This window comes from Astyanax mexicanus, chromosome 9 (assembly GCF_023375975.1).
Source record: "Astyanax mexicanus isolate ESR-SI-001 chromosome 9, AstMex3_surface, whole genome shotgun sequence".
Taxonomy (NCBI): Eukaryota; Metazoa; Chordata; class Actinopteri; order Characiformes; family Acestrorhamphidae; genus Astyanax; species Astyanax mexicanus.
In genome coordinates, this window is record NC_064416.1 from 8,527,526 (window position 1) to 8,553,748 (window position 26,223).

General features: G+C 38.5%; 1 protein-coding gene across 5 annotated transcripts in view; it reads left to right on the forward strand.

Annotated features, from left to right (window-relative positions):
• Positions 1-26,223, forward strand: part of LOC103033531 (latent-transforming growth factor beta-binding protein 4) — a 115,273-nt gene that overhangs the window by 3,128 nt on the left and 85,922 nt on the right. For all 5 annotated transcript variants that reach the window (XM_049483619.1, XM_022679438.2, XM_049483616.1 and 2 more), the window contains exons 2-4: positions 9,364-9,434; positions 14,257-14,626; positions 23,269-23,474. In XM_049483619.1, the coding sequence (XP_049339576.1) occupies positions 9,364-9,434; positions 14,257-14,626; positions 23,269-23,474 (647 nt within the window). The remainder of the gene's footprint in view (positions 1-9,363; positions 9,435-14,256; positions 14,627-23,268; positions 23,475-26,223) is intronic.

The window sequence follows — 26,223 nt, forward strand, 5'->3', positions numbered from 1 at the left end:
TGATGGTCTGTTTTGGGTAAGGGCATCGGTGCTTGTGGGTAATTGGTAGAGCTTTCACAGTCAAAGGTGTTACTGTTGAGTTCTGTATTAAGAAATGTGAACGCTGGCCGTTTCACACTGGCACTGTAACCAAGATCAAAACCATCAAAAATTCCCTTTTATTGAGCTACAAATATAGAAGTAAAGTGTAATGCATGTGTAACTCTATAACATTTCAGATGTACCTGCATTGGAGTTGTAGAGGTTCCTGATGGAGTCCTGTAATAATCCCTTACATACTGCTGGAACATTTTTCACACAGTTCCTGCAGATTTTGCAGTAGGGATGTAAAGTTGAGAGGGCTTCCAATAGCATCCCACACAATTAAAATCAGGGATGGGTCTGGTGATGCAGCCGACTATGGTATAGTATCTGTGTCCTCAAGGTAAGCTTTTTAGACAGCAACAGTATGTGGATGAGCACTGTCCTGCTGGAATAGCACACTGAAATGTGTGTTCAAAAGAGGTAGACCCACTGGTTGCAGGACCTCATTAATGTAACATTAAGCTGTAAAAAGATGTGATTGTCACACAGGCCAAATTCAGGACAGACACTCACAGACACACTTTAAATAAATACATTTAATATGGATGAATAAAATGTATATGTATAAAAAAGTAGGAAAATCTAAATAAAATGAATGCATAAAAAGTAAAAAAAAAGTCAAATTTAAAATAAAGAAAAATACTAATAGTAAAAGTAAATAATACAATTAAGAAATGTAAATAATGGCCGTTTATCACTACGGTGTACACAAGTTTGGACTCTTGTAACTGGCCAAAACGTACTTGGTAAGTTCGGCTCACGAGTGCATTCTCACGAGGACTTTTATTCTCTAATTGGAACAGCTGTGTACTTGATGATGTCACCCTCTCAGGGGCACAGAAAGCACTGATCTGAAAACGTAGGAGCATATCTGAAGTTCAAACGCCTACATTCTCGCCTAAACTAACTTACTAAACTAACCTAAGACTTTATTTAATCACACGGCAGTGCTATTAGTCTTTTAGTCAAGACCACTAGAGCCGAGTCCAAGTCAAGACCAAGACTTTTAGTAGTCAAGTCAGAGTCAAGACCAAGACCAGGAAAAACTGAGACCAAGTCCAAGACTGAGACCAATTTTAAGATTTAAAATTCAAATTCAAATTCCAAATCCATTCATTTTTATTCTAAAATGTAAAAAAACATTCTCTGTTTTGGGCAAAAAGTGAAATAAACCAATCATTGGGTAATCTGCATTTCCCTTTAAGAGCCAGGTGAGCTCCGACTTTGGTGAATTACTATTTTAATGGAGCAGCTACATGGACGTGTCCAATAGTCCTTGCAGAAAAAATTGATCTGCTCGTTCACACTGTGAAGGTGTGTGAGAAGGACATTTACGGAAACAACAATGTCATTTTATTTTGTATTCTATTTATGTAAAAATTGGGTTTGTGCACTGCGGCATGTCTATATGTGTGTAACAAGCGGAGGTGTACATAAGCTCCATTGCTATTTGAGCAACTGAAGGTGTAAAATTAGACTGTTGGTGGGGTGTAAGATAGCAGTGAGCATCGTGAAGTGCCTTGCACAGGATGTAAGATAGGGCCCCATATGATCGCTGAAGCTGATAGGATGGACATTGAGTTTGGAAACAAGGAGGTGGTTATAGATAGATAGACAGACAGACAGACAGATATATCAACATTATCATTTATCGAATAATTGTTGCAGACATAGGTGTTTATAATACTGTGTTTGGACTGTGTATTTCCTTATAACCTTGTTAATCTAACCCACCATTGTTTAAACTACAGGCAGACCGGCTTGTGTTAATGAAGGCTGTGTAAAGGAAACAGCAGTGATTTGTCAGTAGCTGAAAGGTGTGGGTGTTGCTGAGTTTAGTCACGCTTACAGACCTCAGCACAGCTTCAACAGTTCAAAGGCTCTCAGAGAGAACTGGGCAAATCTCTGAAACTGGCATCATTTCAAAGCCAATCAGCAGGGCCTTTGACACCAAAGACTCAAAGAGTGTCAGACGCATTAGAGACTGCTCCAGAGAGGTGGAAGACCAAAACTCACTCTGAACAGGAAAAGAGACTTTCAGATTCATCAGGTCAAAAACCTTACACTGGGTCAGACATTAAAAACAACAGTAATGATACTAATAACTTTGTTATTGCTATGCTTTAACATGCCATAAACTCAATTGGGTTTTTTTTCTCATTATTTTCAAATGTTCTGCATTGCAGATTAAAACTAAATTCATTCAGACTATGACGAAAAACATATGGCATTATTAAGCATATTATATTTTAGATTCTTTAGAGTAGCACCTCTTGCTTAGATAACAGTTTTGCACATCTTGGCTGGATTTTCTCAGTCAGCTTCATGAGGTAGATTCACCTGAAATCAGTTAACAGCTGTGCTGAACTCATCAAGAGATAATTACTTGAATTTCTTGCCTCTTAATGTGTTTTCACTAGTGATGCCCCAACACATCAGGAGGGTGAAGACTAGCACTAGGACTTGCCTCCTCTGACACATGCGAAGCCAGCTACCGCCTCTTTTACAACTGCTGCTGATGCAGCATTGCCAAGTGGCATCACTCAAATAAATTAAGTATTTTTCTAAACATTACTCAACTATTTTGAGTTAGCTGAACATTTGAGGTGTTTGAGTTGAACCAAAGCATCACAGTGCCTTTGGAGGAAAGCGCAGGACTCAGTTTTGATACATCAGCTCACAGATGCATTGTGCTGATCGACATCACCCTAGGAGTGATGAGGGAGCGAGGCCAAAGCTGGCAAACCTGCATGAGCGTGGGTATAACCTGCAACCTCCCGCTCATAGTGGCAGCGCTTTAGACCACTGGGGATTTTTTAATTATAGTGAACCCAGTATGCAAATAGATTGTGCCAGAAGCCAATGGAAAAAAGCTGCCAATGGACACAGACTAAAGTCAGTTATTATAAGTTGGTTCAACTCTGTTGATCTCTGTTTGAATGTATATGTGCCTACAGATGTTCAGCTAACTCAAAATTTTTGAGTAATGTTTAGAAACAGACTTAATTCATTTAAGTTGAAACAACCTTTGGGTTTACAGTGTAGAATAATAGAGTAGTAGGTTGTGTTGCTTTGTGTTGGGACTGTAGTCTGCAGTAATAGTTGTCAGTATCTGTGAGAGCTGTGAGCTCAACGCGCATTTGATGTGTAAAAAATACAGCCATGTTTTACTGCCACACAACAAGAACACAGAGACTTAAACTGTGTGTTTGACCTCAGAGCGCTCAGGTCAGAAACAGGCAGGAAATCTATTCAGGAAGAATAGACGCTGCATTATGTCTGTGCTACAAAAGATGGTATGTTCACCTTCTACACAGGGGTGATAGGGCACAAACCACGCCGGGATAGATCTTGCTTTAGACCACCTACTCGAGTTCCCACAGCAAGATCATCTGCTTAATTTAATTTAATTTGTGTTCAGTCAGTTATTTCTCCAAATTTTAAACATGGTGAAGGTAGTTTTCACACTGGTACTGTAACCAAGATTATCAAAAATCTCCTTTATTAAGCCATACATATACAGTTGCAAGAAAAAATATTTAAACTCTTAGAAATTACTTGGATTTCTGCATAAATTGGTCAAATGTGTTCTAATTTTAATCTAAGTCACAACAACAGATAAAAAAACAGTCTGCTTAAACTAATAACACAAACAAAATTATATGTTTGCATGTTTTTTTTTTAGCACAACATGTTGATATTCACAGTGAGGCGGGAAAAATATGTGAACCAGACACAATACAGACACTCGCAAACACATTTTAAATAAATACATTTAATATGAATAAATAAAGAAAATATTTAAAAAATAGGACAATTTAAATAAAAAGACCATAAAATAAAAAAATTAACACATAAAAAGTAAAGCATTTACCAAATTTAAAATAAATATATTTTTTTTTTAGTAAAAGTAAATAATACAATAAAATGCTAAAAATGATAAGAAATGAATAATGAATAATAATTAACTATATAAGAATCAAAGTAAAAAAATATTAAATAAATAAATTAATAAAAAATAAATTAAAAGCCAGAACAATAAAAAATTTTATAATAAGAGAAAGGATAAACTCAGTTAAAAGAGTCTAGGAAAATATGACGCAATGGAATTTTTTATATCAAGATAACAATATATATCATGATATACCACATTTGAGTATGTTTTCAGTTATTCTTCGAAAAATATGTCAAAATAATATAATTGATTACTTTTTTCCAACTTTATTTCACAGTGACATTAAACCAAACTTTTACAAATGAGAATTACTACCTTTTAGTGCAGCAATATATATATATATATATCAAATGAAAACAGATGAGGGAGATGCAGTAGCTTGTTATATGGAAATATTATATCGACAAGCCAAATGTCATAGGATGGCAACTAGTACTGTGTCCCATGACTTTTGCCACAGCCCGGGTTAAGAGATACAGCTGGCGGTTGTGTTTGAGGCTGTTAAAGTCAGGTCAAGTTTTTACGAGTGTAGTAAACCTCGGCTCATTCTGTAAACAGCACTTGTGTGTAATTTGGAATGTGTAGTTTAGGTGTCAGTTTTACAGGAAAAGCCCATCCAGACCTGAAAGCTTACATGTAAACTGTATAGAGACTCTCTATTTGGGTCAAACAGAGTGAAGTGGATTATCAGAGCTCTGTTGGAGATCAGGAGGAAGCTCTGGTGATGGAGAATATGTGTCTGTAAGGTTATTGGCTTAATACGGCTCAATAAAGCCGCTCAGATGTAAACTTTCATGATGATGTTTGCACAGTTGACAGACTGGTTTCTGAATCCTGTGAGAAACTGCCTGGAATCATGCTAATCCCTCTTGCAGTGATTTGTGACAATCAGATCAATACATCATACACATCACTTTGGCCCCGCCCACTGAGTGGCAAAAAGACAGACTGAGTGGCAGCGCTTTGCTGTAGTTTTATATAACAGGACCTTTAGCCAGATTTTAACCCTGATTTTTAAGTTATACGGAGTCTGTGCTAGTTGGCTCTAGTGTGTAGACTCGTTAAGTCGTTTAGTGTATGATGGGCTGAGACTTCTGGTAGTGTAAACTCTTTGCCAACTCCAGCCTGAACCCAATGAAAATATCATATACAGCTCTAGATCATTTCTGAATCAGTTTCTCTGGTTTTGCTATTTATGGCTATAAGTTTGAATAAAATGAACATTGTTGTTTTATTCTATAAACTTCAGACAACATTTCTCCCAAATTCCAAATAAAAATACTATAATTTAGAGCATTTATTTGAAGAAAAAATAAAAAGATGCAGAGCTTTCAGACCTCAGATAATGCAAAAAAATATGTTTATATTCATAAGGTTTTAAGAGTTTAGAAATCAATATTTGGTGGAATAACCCTGGTCATGCATCTTGGCATCATGTTCTCCTCTACCAGTCTTACACACTGCTTTTGGATAACTTTATGCCACCTGGTGCAAACATTCAAGCAGTTCAGCTTGGGATGGCTTGTGATCATCCGTCTTCCTCTCGATTATATATTCAATTATATTCTGTGTGTAAGTAATTAGGTTTACATAGGATCTCCGGTGGATTTGGCGTTTTACAGAGACTGTAAGACTAGGTCAGTGGCTGAACTGCATTTAACAGGGCATTACACATGTTGTAAAGTAACATGTGACAGTGCAAAGACTGTTATTAGTGTAAAAATGGCTTTATTTTATTATTTTAAAATGTTTTTGACTGTTGTCCGTCTCACTGGTGTCGCAGTGCTGTTAGCCAATCAGAGGCGATATGTTTTCATGTATTAATATTCATGAGCAAGAGCCGAAATCTTATCGTTTCTCCCTGCCACCCACTCCTCTACCGGACTAAAGCAGCATTATATCTGATTACCAGAGCATTTTTTTTCTTAGTTTTACAAAAAAACAGCTCACATGGCATTCATTCATACTAGAGACTAACGCTGGGCGATATGGGAAAAATCATATATCACGATATGGAATTTTTTATATCACAATAACGATATATATCATGATATGATACCACATTTAAGTATGTTTTCAGTTATTCTTCAAAAAATGTGACAAAATAACATCATTGCTTACTTTTTTCCAACTTTATTTCAAAGTGACGCTAAACCAAACTTTCACAAATGAGAAATACTACCTTTTAGTGCAGCAATATATATATATATATATCAAATGAAAACAGATGAGTTAGATGCAGTAGCTAATTTTTTTTCAAAAGAACAATGCGTCTCCATTGTTCAGCTCTCATGAGTTTAATAATAATATAATAATTTAATCATTTTTGGTGAAGATACCTTTATTATCACTTATATAAACCGAGTTTATATGAAGTGACCACTCCAATACATTTTATCGTAGCTACTTTATATATTTGCATGAATAATTGATGAAATTACTGTACAAACGATAGGGACGATAGAAGGTAAGTAGCACGATAGACCCTTTTAATATCGTCCCCACGATATTTATCATCATATCGCACAGCACTACTAGAGACCACAACTAGACATTTAAAATGAATGGAAAAAATTATGGAATGAGACCTTTAAGACAATGAATTCTGTCAAAGTTTTAAAATCAGGTAAATTTATCATGATTTAGTGTGAAAAATACGGTGAAATTCCCCTTTCAAGTATTTGTAGACAGTGCTAAAGAAGCTCACTTTTATCAGGGTTTTCTCCAGCACTCAACACTGCTGTAAAAGATGATTTCACACAGAAACTCTCACACTTCCCAAACGGTCGGGAGGACATTTGTTGAATTAGCTGTGTACATGATCTGGAGGTCAGAGGTCGCGCTGGTATTCAGGGCCTGCAATAGCTCTGTTTGAGTCGGCGCGGCGGGGTAACCGAGCCCCAGGCAGCCTCCCGTTGCTATATAGCAGATCCACAATAAAGCTGCAAAACTGTAGCTAATTAGCAAATCCGCGCTGAAGCCAGAAGAAAGGTCTAGTTCATGAGCGCTGCTCCGAGGCCCCGAGTAAACCGTCCTCACCCAAGTTTGAGTTAGCGTGCTAATTGCATTTTCTCCCAGCAGCCACCATTAACCAAACACACACTGGCCCAGCGGAGCATGGCAGCGACTCCTAATCCAGCTCTGTTTACTCACACGAGGAGGAGGAGGAGGAGGAGGAGGAGGAGGAGCGCCGGGGCCGCTGTGGGAAAAACAATATCAGTGGTGTGGAGTCGGGCACCATGGAGGCCCAGAGACGGGGGCCTCAGTCTTATTCACTGATGCTATTCTCCTCTGACTGAATTCAGCACAGGGTGAGGGGTCAGTTTGAGGCCTGGAGCTTTTCTCTCTCAGTCTGGAGCTTCCTATAAGACTTAAGACTTTAAAAAACGTCTGCATTCAGAGATCAGGCTCATTCAAAATGAGTCTGGTTAGAAAAGCAAATAAGAAAAAATCTAATTATCATGATTTATGACTTCCTGCAGATTCAGTCAATCAGTCAAGATGTGTAATATATGTGTGATATATTCAATATTTAGTTGGACTGCCTTTATCTTTGATTGCGGCACAACGTCATAAGATTTATTTTAATCCAATGTTGCATTAATTTTTCACCAAGATCTTGCAGCAGCATTGATGATGGTAGAGTCTGACCACTGCACAAAGCAGCTCTTCTCCATCCAGCACATCCCAAAGATTCTCAATGAGGTTAAGATCTGGACTCTGTGGTGAACTCTCTCTCAATCCATGTGTGAAAATGATGATCTCATGCTCCCTGAAGCACTCCTTCACAATTCCAGCCCCATGAATCCTGGCTTTGTCATCTTGGAATATGGCCGTGTCATCAGGGAAGAAAAAATCCATTGATGGAATAAGCTGGTCTATATTCAGTATATTCAGGTAGTCAGCTGACCTCATTCTTTCAGCAGATACTGTTGCTGAACCCAGACCTGCAGACCAACTGCAGCATCAACCACATCATTTACTTACTTAAATCCAGGTGGAGACTTTTATTTTTGGCCAGGCAGTGTATATGCTATTAATTGTTATTAAGTATACTAAGCTACAGTTGATGCTAGATTAACAGTTGGAGAAAACACAGCATCTGGACTGTCACATTACTCCAGTTATAACATCCTTGCACTGGCTTTTAGTGCACTGCAGAATCCAGTATTAAATACTATTGATGTTTTTTAAAGCTGTAAATGGACTTGCCACAGATTATACAGGTGCATCTCAAAAAAATAGAATAGAATTGAAAAGTTACATTATTTCAGTAATCCAGTTCAAAATGTACAAACTCATGTATATATAATATAGATAGATGTATCATACACAGAGTGACCTATTTTAAGCGTTTATTTATTTTATTGTTGATGGTTATGGATTACAGCCTATCACCAGTGAAGCCCCAACACACCAGGAGGGTGAAGGCTAACATGCTTCCTCTGATACATGTGAAGCCAGCCACCGCTTCTTTTCGAGCTGCTGCTGATGCAGCATTGCATTGTAGCATCACAGCGCTAACGCTCGGAGGAAAGCGCAGTGACGCGGTTCTGATACATCAGCTCACAGACGCCTTGTGCGGATCGACATCACCAATAAGTTATGTGGGGAGAGAGCACCATTTACCCCCCGGAGGGAGCAGGGCCAATTGTGCTCCCTCTGAACACCGGAAGCTTGATGGCAAAGCTGCATGAGAGGGAGTTCAAACCTGCGACCTCTTGCTCATAGTGGCAGCACTTTAAACCGCTGGACCACTTGCCAGCCCACCAATTGGTACTTTTGGCAGTGTGCCAAGTCCTGCTGGAAAAGGAAATCTGCATCTCCATAAAAGTTGTCAACAGAGGGAAGCATGAAGAGCTGTAAGAATGTTCTGGGAAAACACTGCAGTGACTTAGTAAGTACGGAGTAAAGGCATAAACATGCCAAGAAGCATGAAAACTGTGATTAAAAACCAGGGTTATTCCACCAAATATTGATTTCTGAACTCTTAAAACTTTATGAATATGAACTTGTTTTCTTTGTATTATTTGAGGTCTGAAAGCTCTGCATCTTTTTCTTATTTTCAGCTATTTCTCATTTTCTGCAAATAAATGCTCTAAATGAGAATAATTTAATTTGGAATTTGTGAGAATTGTTGTCTGTAGTTTATTGAACAACAGTGTTAATTTTATTCAAACTTAAACCTATAAATAGTAAAATCAAACTGATTCAGAAACTGAAGTTGTGTAATGTTTAATAAAAAAACTGCGAAACAAAACCACAGCAAATCCAGACCTGCTGCTTCATTCTGTAACACTGTCTCTGCTGCCCTCTGTCTCCAGGCCAAATGTGTGCGATGCTAAATGCTGCCCTGGATGGACAGTTCAGCTGAAGACAAAGCAGTGCACTAAACGTGAGTACATACCCTGCGCTCTTATTTAAGCATTATTAAATGTCACTTCCTGTCCTACGATCTAGTCATGCTTTTATATACAGCATCATTTACATTTGGATACACCTTTTTATTCAATGTTTTTCCTGTTATTTCTTTATTTAATGTATTTTATACATTGTAGATTAATCTTGATTAAAGACATGAAAACAATTCATTTTAGCCACCAAAGCAAATTGAGCTAATCCATTAATCTCAGCAATATGAGTGTTTTTGCCTGAAAAAAGCACCACATATGATTTGACCAGATGAAAATAAACATAAATAGAGTAAAAATGAACAATCATTTTTTGTTTTAACTAAGTATGTTATATCCTGTGAGCCAAGCTGAAGAACAAAGAGTAGAGATTCCAGATTTCTCCTGGATACTCCTCAGCCAGCATGTGTATATATATGTTCAGTTCTGTCAGCAGCTCCAAACCAGGTTTTGATTAATATGATGAGAACTAAAAATAACTCTATTAAACTCAGATGAGGAGGAGAGATTAGGAGATGCTTTAAGGAAAACAGGGCTGTAAAAGCTGCACTGCTTTTTGTAAAATCACTGTTTTTATTTATTGTAATGCTGTAATGTGTTTTACTGAGCTAATGAACACTTACTGCTCAGATAAGAAGCTTTTTCTTTACTAACAATTCCCACAGATGCCTAAAACATTTGCTGTGGAAATACTATATATAAGTTATGTAGTAAACAGTTAAAAAGTCTTTCTCCTCCACATTAATACCCTGATCTAAACCTGATGGACTGAGATTGAGATGATTTGAGGTGATTTAATTGGGATGAGCTGGAGCTTCACAGCGTGAAAGAAAAGCAGTAACTATTGTTGAGCACCTCCAGAAACTCCTACCTTCAGGACGCTGAGAAAACTATTCCAGGTGCATCTTCCTCATGAAGATACTGAGATTAAAATGAGATTAAAAAAAGAGTGAGCAGATCTGTCCTCAAAGATAAATGTGCTAATTAGAAGAATCTAAAGCATTTAACACTTTAATATATTGCTTAATATTAAATTTATAAAGCAAAACAATCATAAAAAGAAAGAAAACACACTGAATGAGAAGAGGCGTGTCCAGACTTTTGACTGGTACTGTATATTTTACAAAGAGGTGTTCTGACAGACTCCAGATCAGGGCTGAGTTAAACAGATGGATGTAGATCAGAGATAAGACTGCAGAGGACAGCGCCGTGTGGTTCAGACCCCCCAAGTGTTTATAAGAACAGAGTGCTGAGGGACATGATGCGTGGCCGTGAGTGTGTGTGTGAAGTGTGTGTGAGGCTGTGAGTGTGTGTGTGTGATGTGTGTGTGAGGCTGTGAGTGTGTGGATGAAGTTAATGGACCACACTGTGAGCGCTGTCTCCTGCTTTCTCTCAGTCTGTCTAAAAAACTTTAGAGCTGTTTAACAGACTGAACAAGTCAAAGCACCTTTTGCTCATAGTGAACGTCTATAGTGTAGAAAATGGTCTAGAGGTTTTAAGAAGAATGGACAGAATTCTCTGCATAGTTCAGTGTTTGAGACAATATTCATTCATTCATTCATAATGTGGAAAAACATGTAGACTGTCACAAGTCTGTAAATACAACACAAATACTGTATATTATATTATATATAATATTATATTTTATTTTATTTATGTGTATTAAGTTGTTTATTAACATTTACTTTATATACTATTGTATATACTACTGTTAATAGCTCCCACATATTTTTAGCCAGTTAATTTTGGACACACGTGTTTTTTCAATATTTTTTAAATTATGTATTAATAAATTGTGGATTGTGGATTAATAAATCATCCAAACTATGAAGAAAACGTGTTAAACAAACCAGATTATATTTAGACTATGCTTGTTTAGATACAGACAGTTCTGCACATCTTGGCTGGATTTTCTCAGTCAGTTTTATGAGTTTAGAGTCACCTGGAATTCAGGCTTTCAGTTAACAGCTGTGCTGAACTCATCAAGAGTTAATTACTTGAATTTCTTTCTCCTCATAATGTGTTTGAGAGCATCAGTTGTAAAGTTGGTATTCAGTGAATAGCTCTATTTTAGTAATGTTCTAATATCCCATATTATGAGAATAAAGAACTACTCAGCCCAGGAAAGGAAGAGCAGGAGTTCCCTCTGTTGTACAGGATAAGTTCATCAGAGTTACCAGCCTCAGAAACCGTGAGCTAACCCTAAATGCTTCACAGAGTATTTCAGTTTGTTTAACAGCTACTACATGATTCCTTGTGTTCCTTCATAGCCTGGCTAATTTCAGTATTCATTTACTATGTAGGAAAAAAAAACAAAACACTGACTAGCCAAATGTTTGACTAGTACTGTAGTTGAGAGCGATGTGACTGACCATGGTTCAAATTAAGCTCTTAAGAGGGCAAAAGGAAGTGAACAAGCATTGGCTTGTTGTCCTTTCCCAAGGTAGAACATGGCATTGGATATTCTTCACTGATTAGTCTCACTTTTTCTTGGTGGAGCACCGTAATCAGTGAAAAATTAGTGGTTTGTTGTCAAGCATCACATCCAAAAGTCTCATGGTTTCATAGTGCTGGGTAAATGTTTTTCAAATTTCCTTGACAATCAACAAATAATTTTTTTATGGATTTTTTTATATTGCCAATAATATAATAAAATGCAGAACTTTATCAAGTGTTTTTGCCTCTTCCATTTAATGAATGCTGTATTTACTGTGTGTAAACGCCTAACTTTTGCCTAGCTTTGCCAAACATTCACACAAAGCAATCCAGACTGTTCTCAGACAGAGTTCCCCAATGGAGGAACAAACTACTGTACCTTCCACTACCAGATCAGGACGTCCCTCACTATCTTTAATAAACTCCTGAAGACAGAGCTCTTCAAAGAGTACTTACTCTTCTAACACCTCTAACTAACTACCTACTACTACCAGATCAGGAGAATCTCTCACCATCTTTATTAAACTCCTGAAGACAGAGCTCTTCAAAGAGCACTTACTCTCCAAACACCTCTAATAACTACTTTCTACTACCAGATCAGGAGAATCTCTCACTATCTTTAATAAACTCCTGAAGACAGAGCTCTTCAAAGAGCACTGACTCTCCTAACACCTCTAACTAACTACCTTCTACTACCAGATCAGGAGCGTCCCTCACTATCTTTAATAAACTCCTGAAGACAGAGCTCTTCAAAGAGCACTTACTCTCTTAACACCTCTAACTAACTACCTTCTACTACCAGATCAGGAGAATCTCTCACTATCTTTAATAAACTCCTGAAGACAGAGCTCTTCAAAGAGCACTTACTCTCCTAACACCTCTAACACACTAACTACTTCTAACCATTTCCTTCTTCCCCTCCTTCACTCCTCTATCCAATTATTTCCCTTTGAGCTTCTTTAGGCCCTATCTAAAAATGTTTATACCTCTAACTTCTATTACTTTTGTACTTCACTATTGTAAGTGGCTTTGGACAAAAGCGTCTGCCAAATGTAATGTAATGTAATGTAATGTAATTGTAGTGTTTTTTTCTGATATGACAGAGTGGCATTTCTCCTCCACCTGTAAACCAGTGAGCATAAAACAGGCAAACATCTCACCCTGATGTTAACCCGGGTCAAACCCAGTGGGCTTCTCAGCCTCTCATAATCCTCACCTTCTCCTAATCTCTTTATCTGGATTTAACCAATTAATCGCCACACGCCTGACCCCGCGGATTTACGCGACCTGCAGTATTCAAAACATCCCAGCATGAGTCCCACTGCACCCAGCCGTGCACAGCAGTGACCTGGACGGCTGTAGATATAATTCTCTGATAAGCTTTACCAGTGTGAACAAGACAAGTTATTCAGTAATTGGGTAATATATAAATATCACGTATTCAACATAAAGATGTGTTGGTTTATAAGAAAATGTAAGTGCTTCAGTTAGGGTTAAAGTGAAATTATGAAATTAAAACCTAAAAATCTACACTGCCTGGCCAAAAATAAAAGTCTCCACCTGGATTTAAGTAATTAAATGATGTGGGGTTGATGCTGCAGTTGGTCTGCAGGTTTAGGTTCAGCAACAGTATGTGCTGAAAGAATGAGGTCAGCTGACTCTACCTGAATATACTGAATATAGACCAGGTTATTCCATCAATGGATTTTTTCTTCTCTGATGACACGAGCATATTCCAAGATGACAATGTCAGGATTCATGGTGCTGGAATAGTGAAAGAGTGATTCAGGAAGCATGAGATCATTATTTTCACACATGGATTGAGAGAGTTCACCACAGAGTCCAGATCTTAACCTCATTGAGAATCTTTGGGATGTGCTGGATGGAGAAGAGCTGCTTTGTGCAGTGGTCAGACTCTACCATCATCAATGCTTCTGCAAGATCTTGGTAAAAAATGAATTAATGCAACACTGGATTGAAATAAATCTTGTGACATTGCCAACTGTCAACATTATTGACAGGTACAGTGACAGTGTTTTTAAAAGACTGGTAAAACCTGGATTTTAATTGATTTTAAGTACTACTCCACCATGAAAGACATGTACAGTTTTGTGAATTTGTGGTGTTTTATGGATATTTCATGCTCAGTGGATGATGGGGAACTGTTTGCAGAATTTTTAATGTGAGCAGTGTCTGTATTTTAATTTTCTCTTATAAGCCACACCCTGTCCTAGGTTCTTTGGTTTAGTATTTTACTTTTAATTTTAAATGACAACTGGCTGGTGTAAACTCTGAAAACTGGTTTAATAAAGTTGTTGCTCTGTCTCTCTCTCTCTCTCTCTCTCTCTCTCTATCTCTCTCTCTTTTTAGCGAGGTGTCTCCCTCGGTGTCATAACAGAGCAGTGTGCCGGCAGCCCAATATCTGTCAGTGTCGTCCAGGTTTCCACGGTGATCGCTGTGAGATCTCCAGCATCACTGCAGCCCCCAGCGTGTGGCTTTGGAAGCAGCCTAGCTGGACTAGTGCTCCCCCGGCTACTGTAACATCCCCCGTTACTACAGTAACACCTGTAACATCACCTGTTACTACAGTTACTACCAATACACCTGATACTACTGTTAATACTGTCACACCTGTTACTGCTGTCACTCCTCTGATCATCACTGAGGGCCTTTGGAGCAGCTTAAACACCTCAGCGTCTGATCCAAAGAAGAAATACTCATTACACTGGCAGTCTCACAGGTGAGCTACCTTACTTTCCTCTTTTTTTCTACTTAATTTCTTGATTCTACTGACAAAACACAGTCTTCATGATTAAATACTGTACTAAACACACTACAACAGATAACAGAGGTAACTCTTGCTTTTTCTTTCCTGGGGTGGTCCTAATGAGAGCCAGTTTCATCATAATGCTTTTGACTGTTTTTGCGATTGAACTTGAGAACTTGAGGATACTGTTTAGGATTACCAGATCTTCATTTCTTAAAGTATTTTTTCTTTACTCAGTTTTTCTTAGTCATAACTTGGATTGGGTGGATGGATTGGTGTTTATTGAAAGATTTTGAGTTAAAGAGGAGGAGAAAATACGATGTGTTTGGTTATAATACACTCCGCCAGTTAAAATAGTTCCATTGCTGCTCTGTTTGTAGCTGCGCTGTTTGGCTTGTATGCGCTGCATTGTTGCTAGGTTACCTGTATGAGGCGGAGTAATACATGGAGAGCTTCGGTTACAGTGCATTACCGGCTGATAACGGCACTCATAACACAGCCTCTCAGCCAATCACATTGCAGAGTTGGAAATAACTGTGGTATAATAATCTACAATGCAGAACATTTTTTAATAATCAAAAAAAAAAAATCATCATTCATCAAAACTTTTGGCTGGTACTGTACATAGTTTTCTAATTGCATTATTTGATGAATTTTTGCCACAATTCATATGTCTTTACATTGTGTCCAAAATTTTCACTGTACACTTCCAAATGTTTTCAACCTTAAAAAACACAAGACTCAACACTTAACATCACAATCTGATTCAGATCATGGTAAATATTTCCTCTTCGGCTGAGAGAAACTGATGTGAGACGAATTAAAGTTTACCCACAGTCCTCGTCCTGTTTTAGTCTATAAAACTATAGCTTTTTTCATAATCACTGGCTGAGACTGTGTGGCTTATTTAGCAAGTATGATATAAAATAATTAATTGACCTCAATAAACAGAATAGGGAAGGGTGAAAAGGTGTGTTTTTATTTCAGGATTAGTTGTGCTGCCCAGTCTTGTCTATAGGAGGCGCTCCTCCTCTACAGATTGAGCTCTACTGTACTGTTTGTGCACACTACGTTACAGTAGTATAAATCCAGGCAGCCACTGGAGGAAGGTTTGTGTGCGTGTGTGTGTGTGTGTGTGTGTGTTCAAATTCACAGAAACCAAAGATAAAAATGTCAGTGCAAAGCTTTTTTTTATGGGGCATGTTGCATATACTGTAAGAACCTTTACATTTTTTAAAATGTAAGGAGTAGAAAGTTCAGATAATTGTGTGTAAATGTAAGAAGTAGAAGTAAAAAGTCGTCTGAAAAATAATTATTACTCCAGTAAAGTATAGATAACCAACATTTCTATGTAAGTAAGATATCAAAGTATTTGTACATTGTTACTTAGCACTTAGAAATGTTATTATGTCAAATGGAAAATTATATATATTATATGAGGTACATTTGTGTAACCGAGTGTCCTAACAAGGCATAAAAACAAATGTGTGTGTGTGTGTGTGTGTTTGTGTGTTTGTGTGTTTGCCTGCATCCGAGACCTTAAGTGACCTTTCGGATTCTCCCACAGCTCCTCCACTCTGAAATGAAAAATAGATCTCTGTGTAATATTACTGAAGCTCCAGCCAAGCTGAGATTATCAGTGTAAGGAGAGGAGTGCTCTCCCTGAAAGTCCAGCGGATTTATTGTATTTGGCTCTTTCTGTGCCGCAACTGAAGCTGCTCCCGCTGCGTTCCCGATGACAGTAAATGCAAAATAAGGGAAAGATTGATGAATCCTGTTAAATTATCATGAAAAATATTTTCATATGTTATAATTGGACGTCCAACTTTCGTTTGAACGCCTGAAGTCGTATTACTAATGCGGTGTATTTTGGATGATCATGGAGAAATCTGCAAATTTGGGATCACTGCTTTGATATTCAATACTAAATATATCAGCTTTTTATCTCTGCCTGTTATCAGACCCCTGCTTTTATCTCTTTCTCACATTATCTTTCGTTTATTCTCTTTTTGCCCAAACTCCCTATCACTCCCAGTCACTGCCTTTAGCTGCTTTGCTTTGGTTCAGTTATGGAGGCTTCTAAGAGCTTGAAGCCTGTTTTTGCTGTGGAGCGAAACACTGCCCCAGTGAACTGTGAAAAGTGCTGGTGTGATGATCTGGGAAGCAATTACATAAGACCCATAGTAGTGATATTAATACACCTTAGCTTGTGTCTGTATTCTTCTTCTGTTCTCTGTTCTCGTGTTTTGTTTACTAGAGCACATGGCTTTGTTGTGATAGTGTTCTGTCTCCACCCTAGCCCTGCCCTAGCCATTAGTGTTGTCACCTTGTTTCTTGTTTGTAACCCCACCCCCTCATTTACTGGCCCCAGGTGTTCCTCACCCTTTCTGTATATATTCAGTCTATAGTTTCAGTGTTTCCTGGTCGAGTCTTTTATATCCCTGTCTTCCGTATATACGTGTATCAGTCTTGTATTTTGTGTTTCTTTAATCCAGGTCTGTTGTTTTGTGAGCTTACTAAGTGTGCCAGGTTTGTTCATTTTGTATCCATAGTGTAATTCTAGTTATTCAGTTTCTTGTTTGTTAAGTTAACCCTCCTGTTATGTTGAAGTTTGAAGATAATGAGGATAATAATAAAGTATATAAAGAAACAGGTACAAGACTACAGTCTGTAAATATTACATAACTACAATGTGTTGTATATGATCAGTGGAGCTGATAAGATAAGCAGAAAACAAATAAGGAGATGGCTTATTAATCTTATATAAATGTGTATATAAAACATGTACATAAAATAGTACAGATCATTTACGAATTTAAATTTAGAGTTTTAGAAACAAGAGTTAAAAACTGCTGGAGTGAAGATGAAAATATAAATTGGGCAACCATCAGCAAAAAGAATGTTTGGAGAAAACTGTGAAGCATAGGGGTGGATGCATCAGTCTTTGGGCTTGTGGTGCTGCCAGTGGCATTAGCAAAACTGCAGGTTTGCAGATTGTTATGGAAGAATGGATTCCAAAAAATACCAACCTTTAAATTTTGGACTGAATTTTATAGAAAAAAATGTGACAATACAGCAGTAATTAATTGCTTAGTTAATTAACTGATCTTGTGTTCAGTTCAAGTGGTTCAACTGATCAAGTGGTTGCTAAGGGGTTGCTGTGGTTTCTTAGGAGGTTACTAAGGTTTCGCCAAGTGATTGGTGTTGTACCACATGTTGATGGTTGGGTGTTACAAGTAGGGGTGTGCCATGTCGTACCATGCATGATAATATCGGCAACATTTTTGAATATTGTGAACGAAATTATACCCTGAAATATCATACCATATCACCCATCCCTAATTATACTACTTTTTTTTTTACTGTTCTCATTTCCCATTATACTGTATATCTACTAGAGATAGATTATATCTGTCCAGCATCATTTATTTTAGTTTAATCCTGGATATATGGAGATACTTGGAGTGAATTATTAATATTATTAGTTTCATAACATTCTGGATCATTGACTTCTGTTACAAATCTAATAAAAAATCTTGTATTTTTTAATATCTCAGTTAGAGGTATGCCATAACATATAGTTTATAACAATAACATTTAAGTTTCATTGTGTTGCAGTAGTGTATTCTTAAAATTATTTTTTAAATTCAGTGTTTAATTCAGTGTAACCAAGATTATTGTTATCGTAAAATTACCATTAAATATAGTGATTTTTTTTAGGGCCGTATCAGCCACCCCTAGTTACAAGTGCATTTGTATTGGGAACCCTTACATTAAAAGGTAATATTTGGGGATGCTTTGCAATATGCAGTAATAATAATATTATTACTAATAATAAGATGGTGTTTGTAGGACAATATGTATTACCCAGCATCAATATTTTATATTGTAAATGTGTCCGATTTTGAGGAAATGTCTGATTCTCATCTGCAGGATGGTGTTTAATATAAATAATAAAAAAGGAGGAATAAAATTCACATTAAATTGTATTACACATGACACAGTAAAACACACACATACACACACCTCCAGTAAATAAGCTTGGAAAGATACAGAACATGCAGTGTGATGATGTATTATATGGGCTCACTGGTTTATCCAGTAACCATGTTTATATCTGTTTAGAGAGTAAACGGCCGGTTGCTGAGTGTTTTAATTCTATAGTTGTTGATTTGTCACATTATTGCTGAGACCTGCGGAAGGAAAGGCTTGGCTGTACAGAAACAGCTCTTTCACAATAGACTCTGAACAGGCTGATTGTGAATGCGCCTGAACGGCTGGTGCTGATTGGCCGAAGCCGAACTTTCAGAGCTCCACTGAAAGACTGCAGTTTCCTAATCCGTCAGCGCGCCTGTCCACCCTCGACTAGCCTCAGCCTCCGGGTGAATGAGGTATTTTATATACAGTTAGCAGCTCCTGTATGCTGTGAGTGCAGATACAGGTAGTGCAGTATTAATCAGCTTTAGAAACACTGTAATGCAAATATAGTACAAATATTACATTACCATATTTTCACCATATTCATACTTGAGAACAGTTAAAACTATTCAAGTACTGTGATCCAGTGGTCTAAAGCGCTGCCACTATTAATGAGAGATCGCTGTTCGAATCCCTGCATGCAGCTTGCCACTAGCTGCCGGAGCCCCGAGAGAGCACAGTTGATCTTGCTCTCTCTGGGTGGGTAGATAGCGCTCTTTTCCCTCATCACTCCAAAGGGTGATTTCGATCAGCACGAGTCGTCTGTGAGCGAATGTATTCGAAATGCTACTCGGAAATGCTGCATCAGCAGCTACTTAAGAAGAGGCGGAGTCTGACTTTACATGTATTGAAGGAGGCATGTGCTAGTCTTTATCCTCCTTGTGTTAAGGAATAAACGGCTAAGTAAAAGTTAAATTGAGAGAAAAAAAAGAGAAAAATTTTAATAAAATAATAAAAAAAGTCCCTTATTCCCATTCAGTTTAACAGATCTGATTGATTGAGTTGGGTTATTGTTCTTTTTGCAGTGGAGATATTCAGAATAGGCTTTTAAAACTTTATCCAGTGTATATTATAATGAATGTTTGTAGCTAAAGGCACAAATAAGGGACAATTTATTTGTTCTATCTAATTACCGTTTTGTCTGATTAACATTTAAAACCCTATTTTAGCGATTTTTAGGCGTCAAATGTGCCACCATGCTGACTTGATTTAGGGCATGTCAGTTTGTCTTTGCTATCATAACAACGAGAAAAGTACAGCCTTACACAGCTTGAATTGTGCAAAACTAATGCTCTAAATTAATTATGGCTGTGTTTTGGGCGTAACATGAAATAAACCGATCAGTGTGTCACATGCCTTTCTCTTTAAGAGCCAGGTGTGCTCTGACTTTGACAGATTGCTATTTTAACGGCGCAGCTACCTGGACATATCCAACGCGGGGTGTATGCATGTTTGGGACGCTCCTGTGACAATTCACTGCCAAGATAGCATTGAATGTTTGCCTTTTGATGTCGGTCTAGGCTGTATTTAGTCGGTGGAGCACCTTTGTTTTTCGTTGCCAAGATAGCAATACGCTAGAAATATACCTAGATATATTCACAAGCGCTGTTGCTACTTAAACGACACAGGCAGAAGGTGTGAAAACTGACTGTTGGCGGGGTGTAAGATAGCAATGAGCATCACGATCACCTTAAGCAGGATGTGCTATAGGGCTCATAGACTGATTGATTTTTTTTCTAATTGATGTTTCTTCTGTTTGACTTGTTTTGTCTGTTTGTTAGCTTCGTTGATGTTTCTATCAAGCTGATTATGACCATCTTCAGTCAGTGATCAATCATGGTCACCTGATTTTTAACCAGACTGTTCCTCTCCATTACAATGGACAGCATGTGTTTTTTTTTTTATGTTTTGCTGCACATATCGCTAATTAAAGCCTGTTGTCCATCAGAATAAAAAATTAACCAGCCAAAAAAACATTTATAGTAGCTTTGCACTCCCCACTGCATCAGAAAATAAAGCAACTAAGACATCAGGGTATGGCAGCACTAGAGCCAACGAGGCAAAGTAAGAGCTAATTGTTACTAATTACATGTTTATGTTTATATGTTAGAACACTTTTATCATGTTAATGTTACTGTTTATGAATTTGTGAAGTAAAAAAGGTCAATATCAAATCTTAAATAAAAATGTTAAACACAGGCATCCAATGCAATTAAATATTCTTTTGCGTGCATTGCAGGCAGAAAACAGCATTCTTATTTATTTTAAACTGGAACATAATTCAGGTCTGAAGGGGTTAAGCAGCTGTCAGACCTAATTAACCATTTTTTAAAGTTGGGTTTATGCAGAGCTCATTTTTTAAGAGATCAGATCCGGGAGGGGGTTCTCCAGAGGTGTATTTTGGGCCCAAGCCAAATGTCAAGTCATTTGCTGTGCTTGTTTTAAAGAAGGGGGTCTTGTCTCGAAATGTGTCATTTGTCTCTGTAATCTGTGTCTGTGGTTAAGCTGTGCTCTGTGGCAAAACATAACTTATAACTTAGTTATTTTTCAGAGTATCTGACAGAAGACATTTATTCAGGGGCCAGACTTTATACTGGAGACTGTTTTACCCATATATTGTGTGTGTTTAAGTGTGTGAATACTGTACATAGAGTTTCAGACCTGACATCACGCCCCTCCTCATATGTTTACTCTGCAATGCTAAGCAAGTGTTTGTTATATTTCATGCGCCTGCATTGCCTCATATTTACTCTCTGAGTAATGCAGCAGGCCGACGCCATTTGGCTCCTTCACCAAAGAAGGCACGTAATGGTCCGGCGACCTGCGGGGAAGGGCTGCAGCTGCATCGCTGCTCATGTACGCAGCTGGACCACATGGAAAATGCTTAATAACTTAAAGTATTAGGACATTTGGGAGTGTTTGTTCCTGGGCTGTGCTGACAAACATTGATAAACTGCATACATGTAAACTAGGCTGCCAAAAACAATGTTTCCATACACACTGAGCATGCACATTTATACATTCATGCTATTATGGAATCAGCCAATCATGTTGCAGCAGTGCAGTGCATAAAATCATCAAGATACATTTCAGCGGGCTAAGTGCTGCCACTATGATCAGGAGATCGCTGGTTTGAATCCTGGTCATGTAGCTTGCCATCAGCTGCCGGAGCCCTGAGAGAGCACAATTGGCCTTGCTCTCTCTGGGTGGGTACAGTAGATGGTGCTCTTTCCCCTCATCACTCCTAAGGTGATGTCGACCAGAACAAGGCTTCTGTGAGCTGATGTATCAGAACCGAGTCGCTGCGCTTTCCTCCGAGCGTTAGCGCTGTGATGCTACTCGGTAATGCTGCATCAGCAGCAGTTCAAAAAGAGGCGGAGTCTGACTTCACATTTATCAGAGGAGGCATGTGCTAGAGTCCTAATGAGTGGGTTGGGTAAATAAAAACAAAAGATATAGTCCAGCGGATTCAGGTAACCTTCTTCATTTACAATCAAAATGGAGACAAAATGCCAAACGCACTTATTTTGGGAGTAGCTTGATAGTTGGTGTCAGAAGGGGCTACATTTGAATATTTTTTAGAACTGCTGATCTCTAAAATTAGTAGTATTGAGGTTGCTGTTTGGAGAACAAAACTAAGCTCTTTTGAGTAAACAAACATGCCAAAAGTCATGGCCCAAATACTATGGGCCCTATCGTACACCCAGCACAAGACACATTCCGATGCTTTTTGCTATCTTATACTCTGTCGACAGTCTATTTTCACTCCTTGTGCCTGCACTGTTAAAATAGCACCAGAGTTTAGGAATAAATCTACACTGATGGGTGTGGTGGTCTGAAAGTGAGGTGTGTTCAGATAAATTTCTGGTGTGTTCCTATTTTAGCAGTGGAAAACACAGGAGCTCCACTGACTGAAATGAATCTAGACAACAGTCCATTCCTATAGGTGCTCCCAGTGCTCGTACACCCCCCGCTCATTAAACACACACACACGCACTTGGACACACTGCAGAGGACAAACCCCTCTTTTAACTCAACAATAAACAGACTAAAGAATAAAATAACACTGATGTTCCTTCAAATGAGCTGCTGGTGTATTTTCACAGTGTGAACACGCAGGTCAGTATCCTCTGCTGAGACGCTCAAAAGCACCACGCTGTTAAAATACAAACGCGCCAAAGTCAGAGCTCACCTGCCTCTTAAAGGAAATAATAACTGGCACACTGATTGGTTTATTTCACACTACGCCCAAAACACACCAACGAATAATTACGAGAATAAGTATGTACCTTTTGCACATTTTGAGACGAATAGTTTTCTCAGTGTCTTGAAGGAGTTCCTGGAGGTGCTGAACAATAGTTGCTGCTTTTCCTTCACGCTGTGAAGCTCCAGCTCATCCCAATTAAATCACCTCAAATTACCATCTCAGTTCATCAGGTTTAGATCAGAGGATTAATGTGGAGGACTAACACTTTTTTACTGTTTACTATGTTTTCATGTCTCCAATATTAATTTACAATGTAGAAACTAAATTAAATAAAGAAAAATATTGAATGAGAAGGTGTGTCCAAACCTTTTCTCACAGGTTATGATATCTGTGCTGTGTGTGTGTGTGTGTGTGTGTGTGTGTGTTCCAGTCTGAAGGAGGCCCAGGCGGTGCTGCTAAAGAAAGCTCTGGCCCGGGGAGTTGGAGGCAGTAAAATCACCAGTGTTCTGCTGAAACACATCGAGACTGAGAGGAACAGACTGCAGTCCACTCCCAACACCGCCCACACCTCTCCACAGCCCAGCACCAAGTCCTTCCACACCCAGCATGGCCAGTACACACTCATATACACCCCAGGTCAGAGCTTTTTTATTATTTATATTATTATATTATATTATAGTCACAGTCTCGTCCTGTTTTGCGTCTTTCTGGTCTGTCCCTGTGTTTATTTACCCTCTTCTGCACGTGCCTTGTGTTTATTCCGTGTCTCCGCCCCTGTCTTCTGTGTCCCTACCTGTTCATTTGCTACCTGTTGATTTGTTGCTCCGCCCCCTTGTTACCCGATCCCAGGTGTTTCCCGTTTCCTGTCCCTGTCTGTGTGTATTAATAGTCTCCCTTGTTTCAGTGTCACTCGTCCATAATTCTACATCTACCTTTAGTCAGATCCCGTTTTATCTATGTTATTGTGTTTCTTTCAGTTTCAGTTTTTGTTTCTCTGTCTGTTTATTAGATTAATTTGAATAAATACTCACAGTTGTGTCTGCTCTCCACATCTCCTTCATGCTCCCTACCTGACAATTACTGAATATTTAGTGCGGTCAGCATTAAAGCTTTAATGCACTCAATGAATTTGGAATCAGTAACGTGTTATTATTTATTATTTTTTTAATGCAATTAATTACCAATCACCACCAAACTTGACCCCAACTTCCACCGTAATCTGCCCCAAGGATCCCGCGGGTCTTTAAAAAGTCTTAAATTATCTTAAATTTACTAGAAATTTGCTGTAGGTATAAAATTTTCAGACGTCGCCTTTAATGCCGATGGGAAAACAGAGTGGCCCACCGTGAACATCTAATCCAGGAAGAGAAATAACATCAGCGGAGAGCTAGCTAACATTAGCGACAAGCTAGCTAGCATACTAACATTAGCAGCAAGCTAGCTATGTTACCTAAGAGAGATCTACAATTACCGTAGAGCTTGCTAACATTAGCGATGAGCTAACTAGTTACCAAGAAGAGAACTAAGGTTAGCAGAGAGCTTGCTAACTTTAGCGGTGAGCTAGCTATGTTACTGAGAAGAGAACTAAGGTTAGCTGAGAGTTAGCTAACATTAGCGGCAAGCTAGCTATGTTACCGATGAGAGAACTAAGATTACCAGAGAGCTAGCTAACTTCAGCAGCAAGCTAGCTATGTTACCAAAGAGAGAACTTAGGTTAGCTGAGAGCTAGCTAACATTAGCAGCAAGCTAGCTATGTTACCGAATAGAGAACTAAGATTAACGGAGAGCTCACTAACTTCAGCGGTGAGCTAGCTAGTTACCAAGAAGAGAACTAGGTTAGTGGAGAGCTTGCTAACATTAACGGTAAGCTAGCTATGTTACTGAGGAAAGAACTAAGGTTAGCTGAAAGCTAACATTAGCGGCAAGCTAGCTATGTTACCGAATAGAGAACTAAGATTAGCGGAGAGCTCACTAACTTTAGCGGTGAGCTAGCTATTTACCAAGAAGAGAATAAAGGTTAGTTGAGAGCTCACTAACTTTAACGGTGAGCTAGCTAGTTCCCGAGAAGAGATCTAATATTAGCGGAGAGCTCGCTAACTTTAGCGGCAAGCTAGCTATGTTACTGAGGAGAGAACTAAGATTAGCGGAGAGCTAGCTAACATTAGCGGCAAGCTAGTTATGTTACTGAGGAGAGAACTAAGATTAGCGGAGAGCTAGCTAACATTAGCAGCAAGCTAGCTATGTTACTGAGGAGAGAACTAAGATTAGCGGAGAGCTAGCTAACATTAGCAGCAAGCTAGCTATGTTACTAAGGAGAGCTAGCTGGCAAGCTAGCTAACATACTGACCTTACTGGTGAATTAGCTAAGTTAGTGGGAAGAGAACTAAGGTTAGCAGAGGTTTCCAATACAATAAATGCAATACATTTCTCCCAAATAAATTATAACTACATTTCGGGGTCTTAAATTATATTTATCAAGATCTTAAAAATTGGTGCAAGAACCCTGTATCAAATATACTCCTTTTTAATTAAGCTAAACTGCTGATTAGGTGCAGTTTAATACATTAGCCAAATAATAAGGCAGTTTCTGCTGCTGCTACATGCTGTTTACACACACTGAGCGTGGTCTGTGCAGCGTTTACCGCTCGCAGCCGTGCGACTCCGTTTAATACATCTCTGCTGCACATCCCATTAAAATAGACAAGATTATTTATAAAGCATCTTTCATACATAACGTTTATTCAAAGTGCTCGTGTTTTGAACATCCATAGACGTCAAAAACAACCTGTGAAACCCTCAGGTAGATGTATGGTTTATCTTTACTGTATATAACCCTGTAACCTGCAGGTCTGGCTGCTGCACTGTAAAGTTGTTTAACCCCTGACTCACTCAGAGCTGTGTTTTTATTTGATATCAGGTCGTGTTGGTGTAGTTACTCTGTAAACACTCGTCTGGCCTTGAGCATCCGTCTGTATATCAGTGTAATTCAGGGAACGTTATGGCTGCTCTGCAAAAGCGGCAGTCACTTCCTAAATGCAGTTGTGAGTGGAGTATATCTTGTTTTAATAATTTGGCCGGTTTCCTCGGCTTCGCGGAGCTCGGGAGCGAGATAAGGTTATCGCTGGGTAAATTTAGGGTAGCCTGGGCCGAGTCAGGTTCAGATAGGCCATTGTAACAGATTCCTGTCATTGTTTTTCTTGGCCGGGGGGTGTAGGTGCAGTAATTACTCTGGATGGGATGCATGTGTTTTGCTAATGTGAACCGCTGGTCTCCTCCATGACCTCATAGCGTGTTAAAGCTGGGTGACAAGTGTGAGGAAATTATGGGGTTGCTGAACTTTCAGAGCTCAAAAACAAACTGAACATGAGTCTCTGAGTTACTTTGA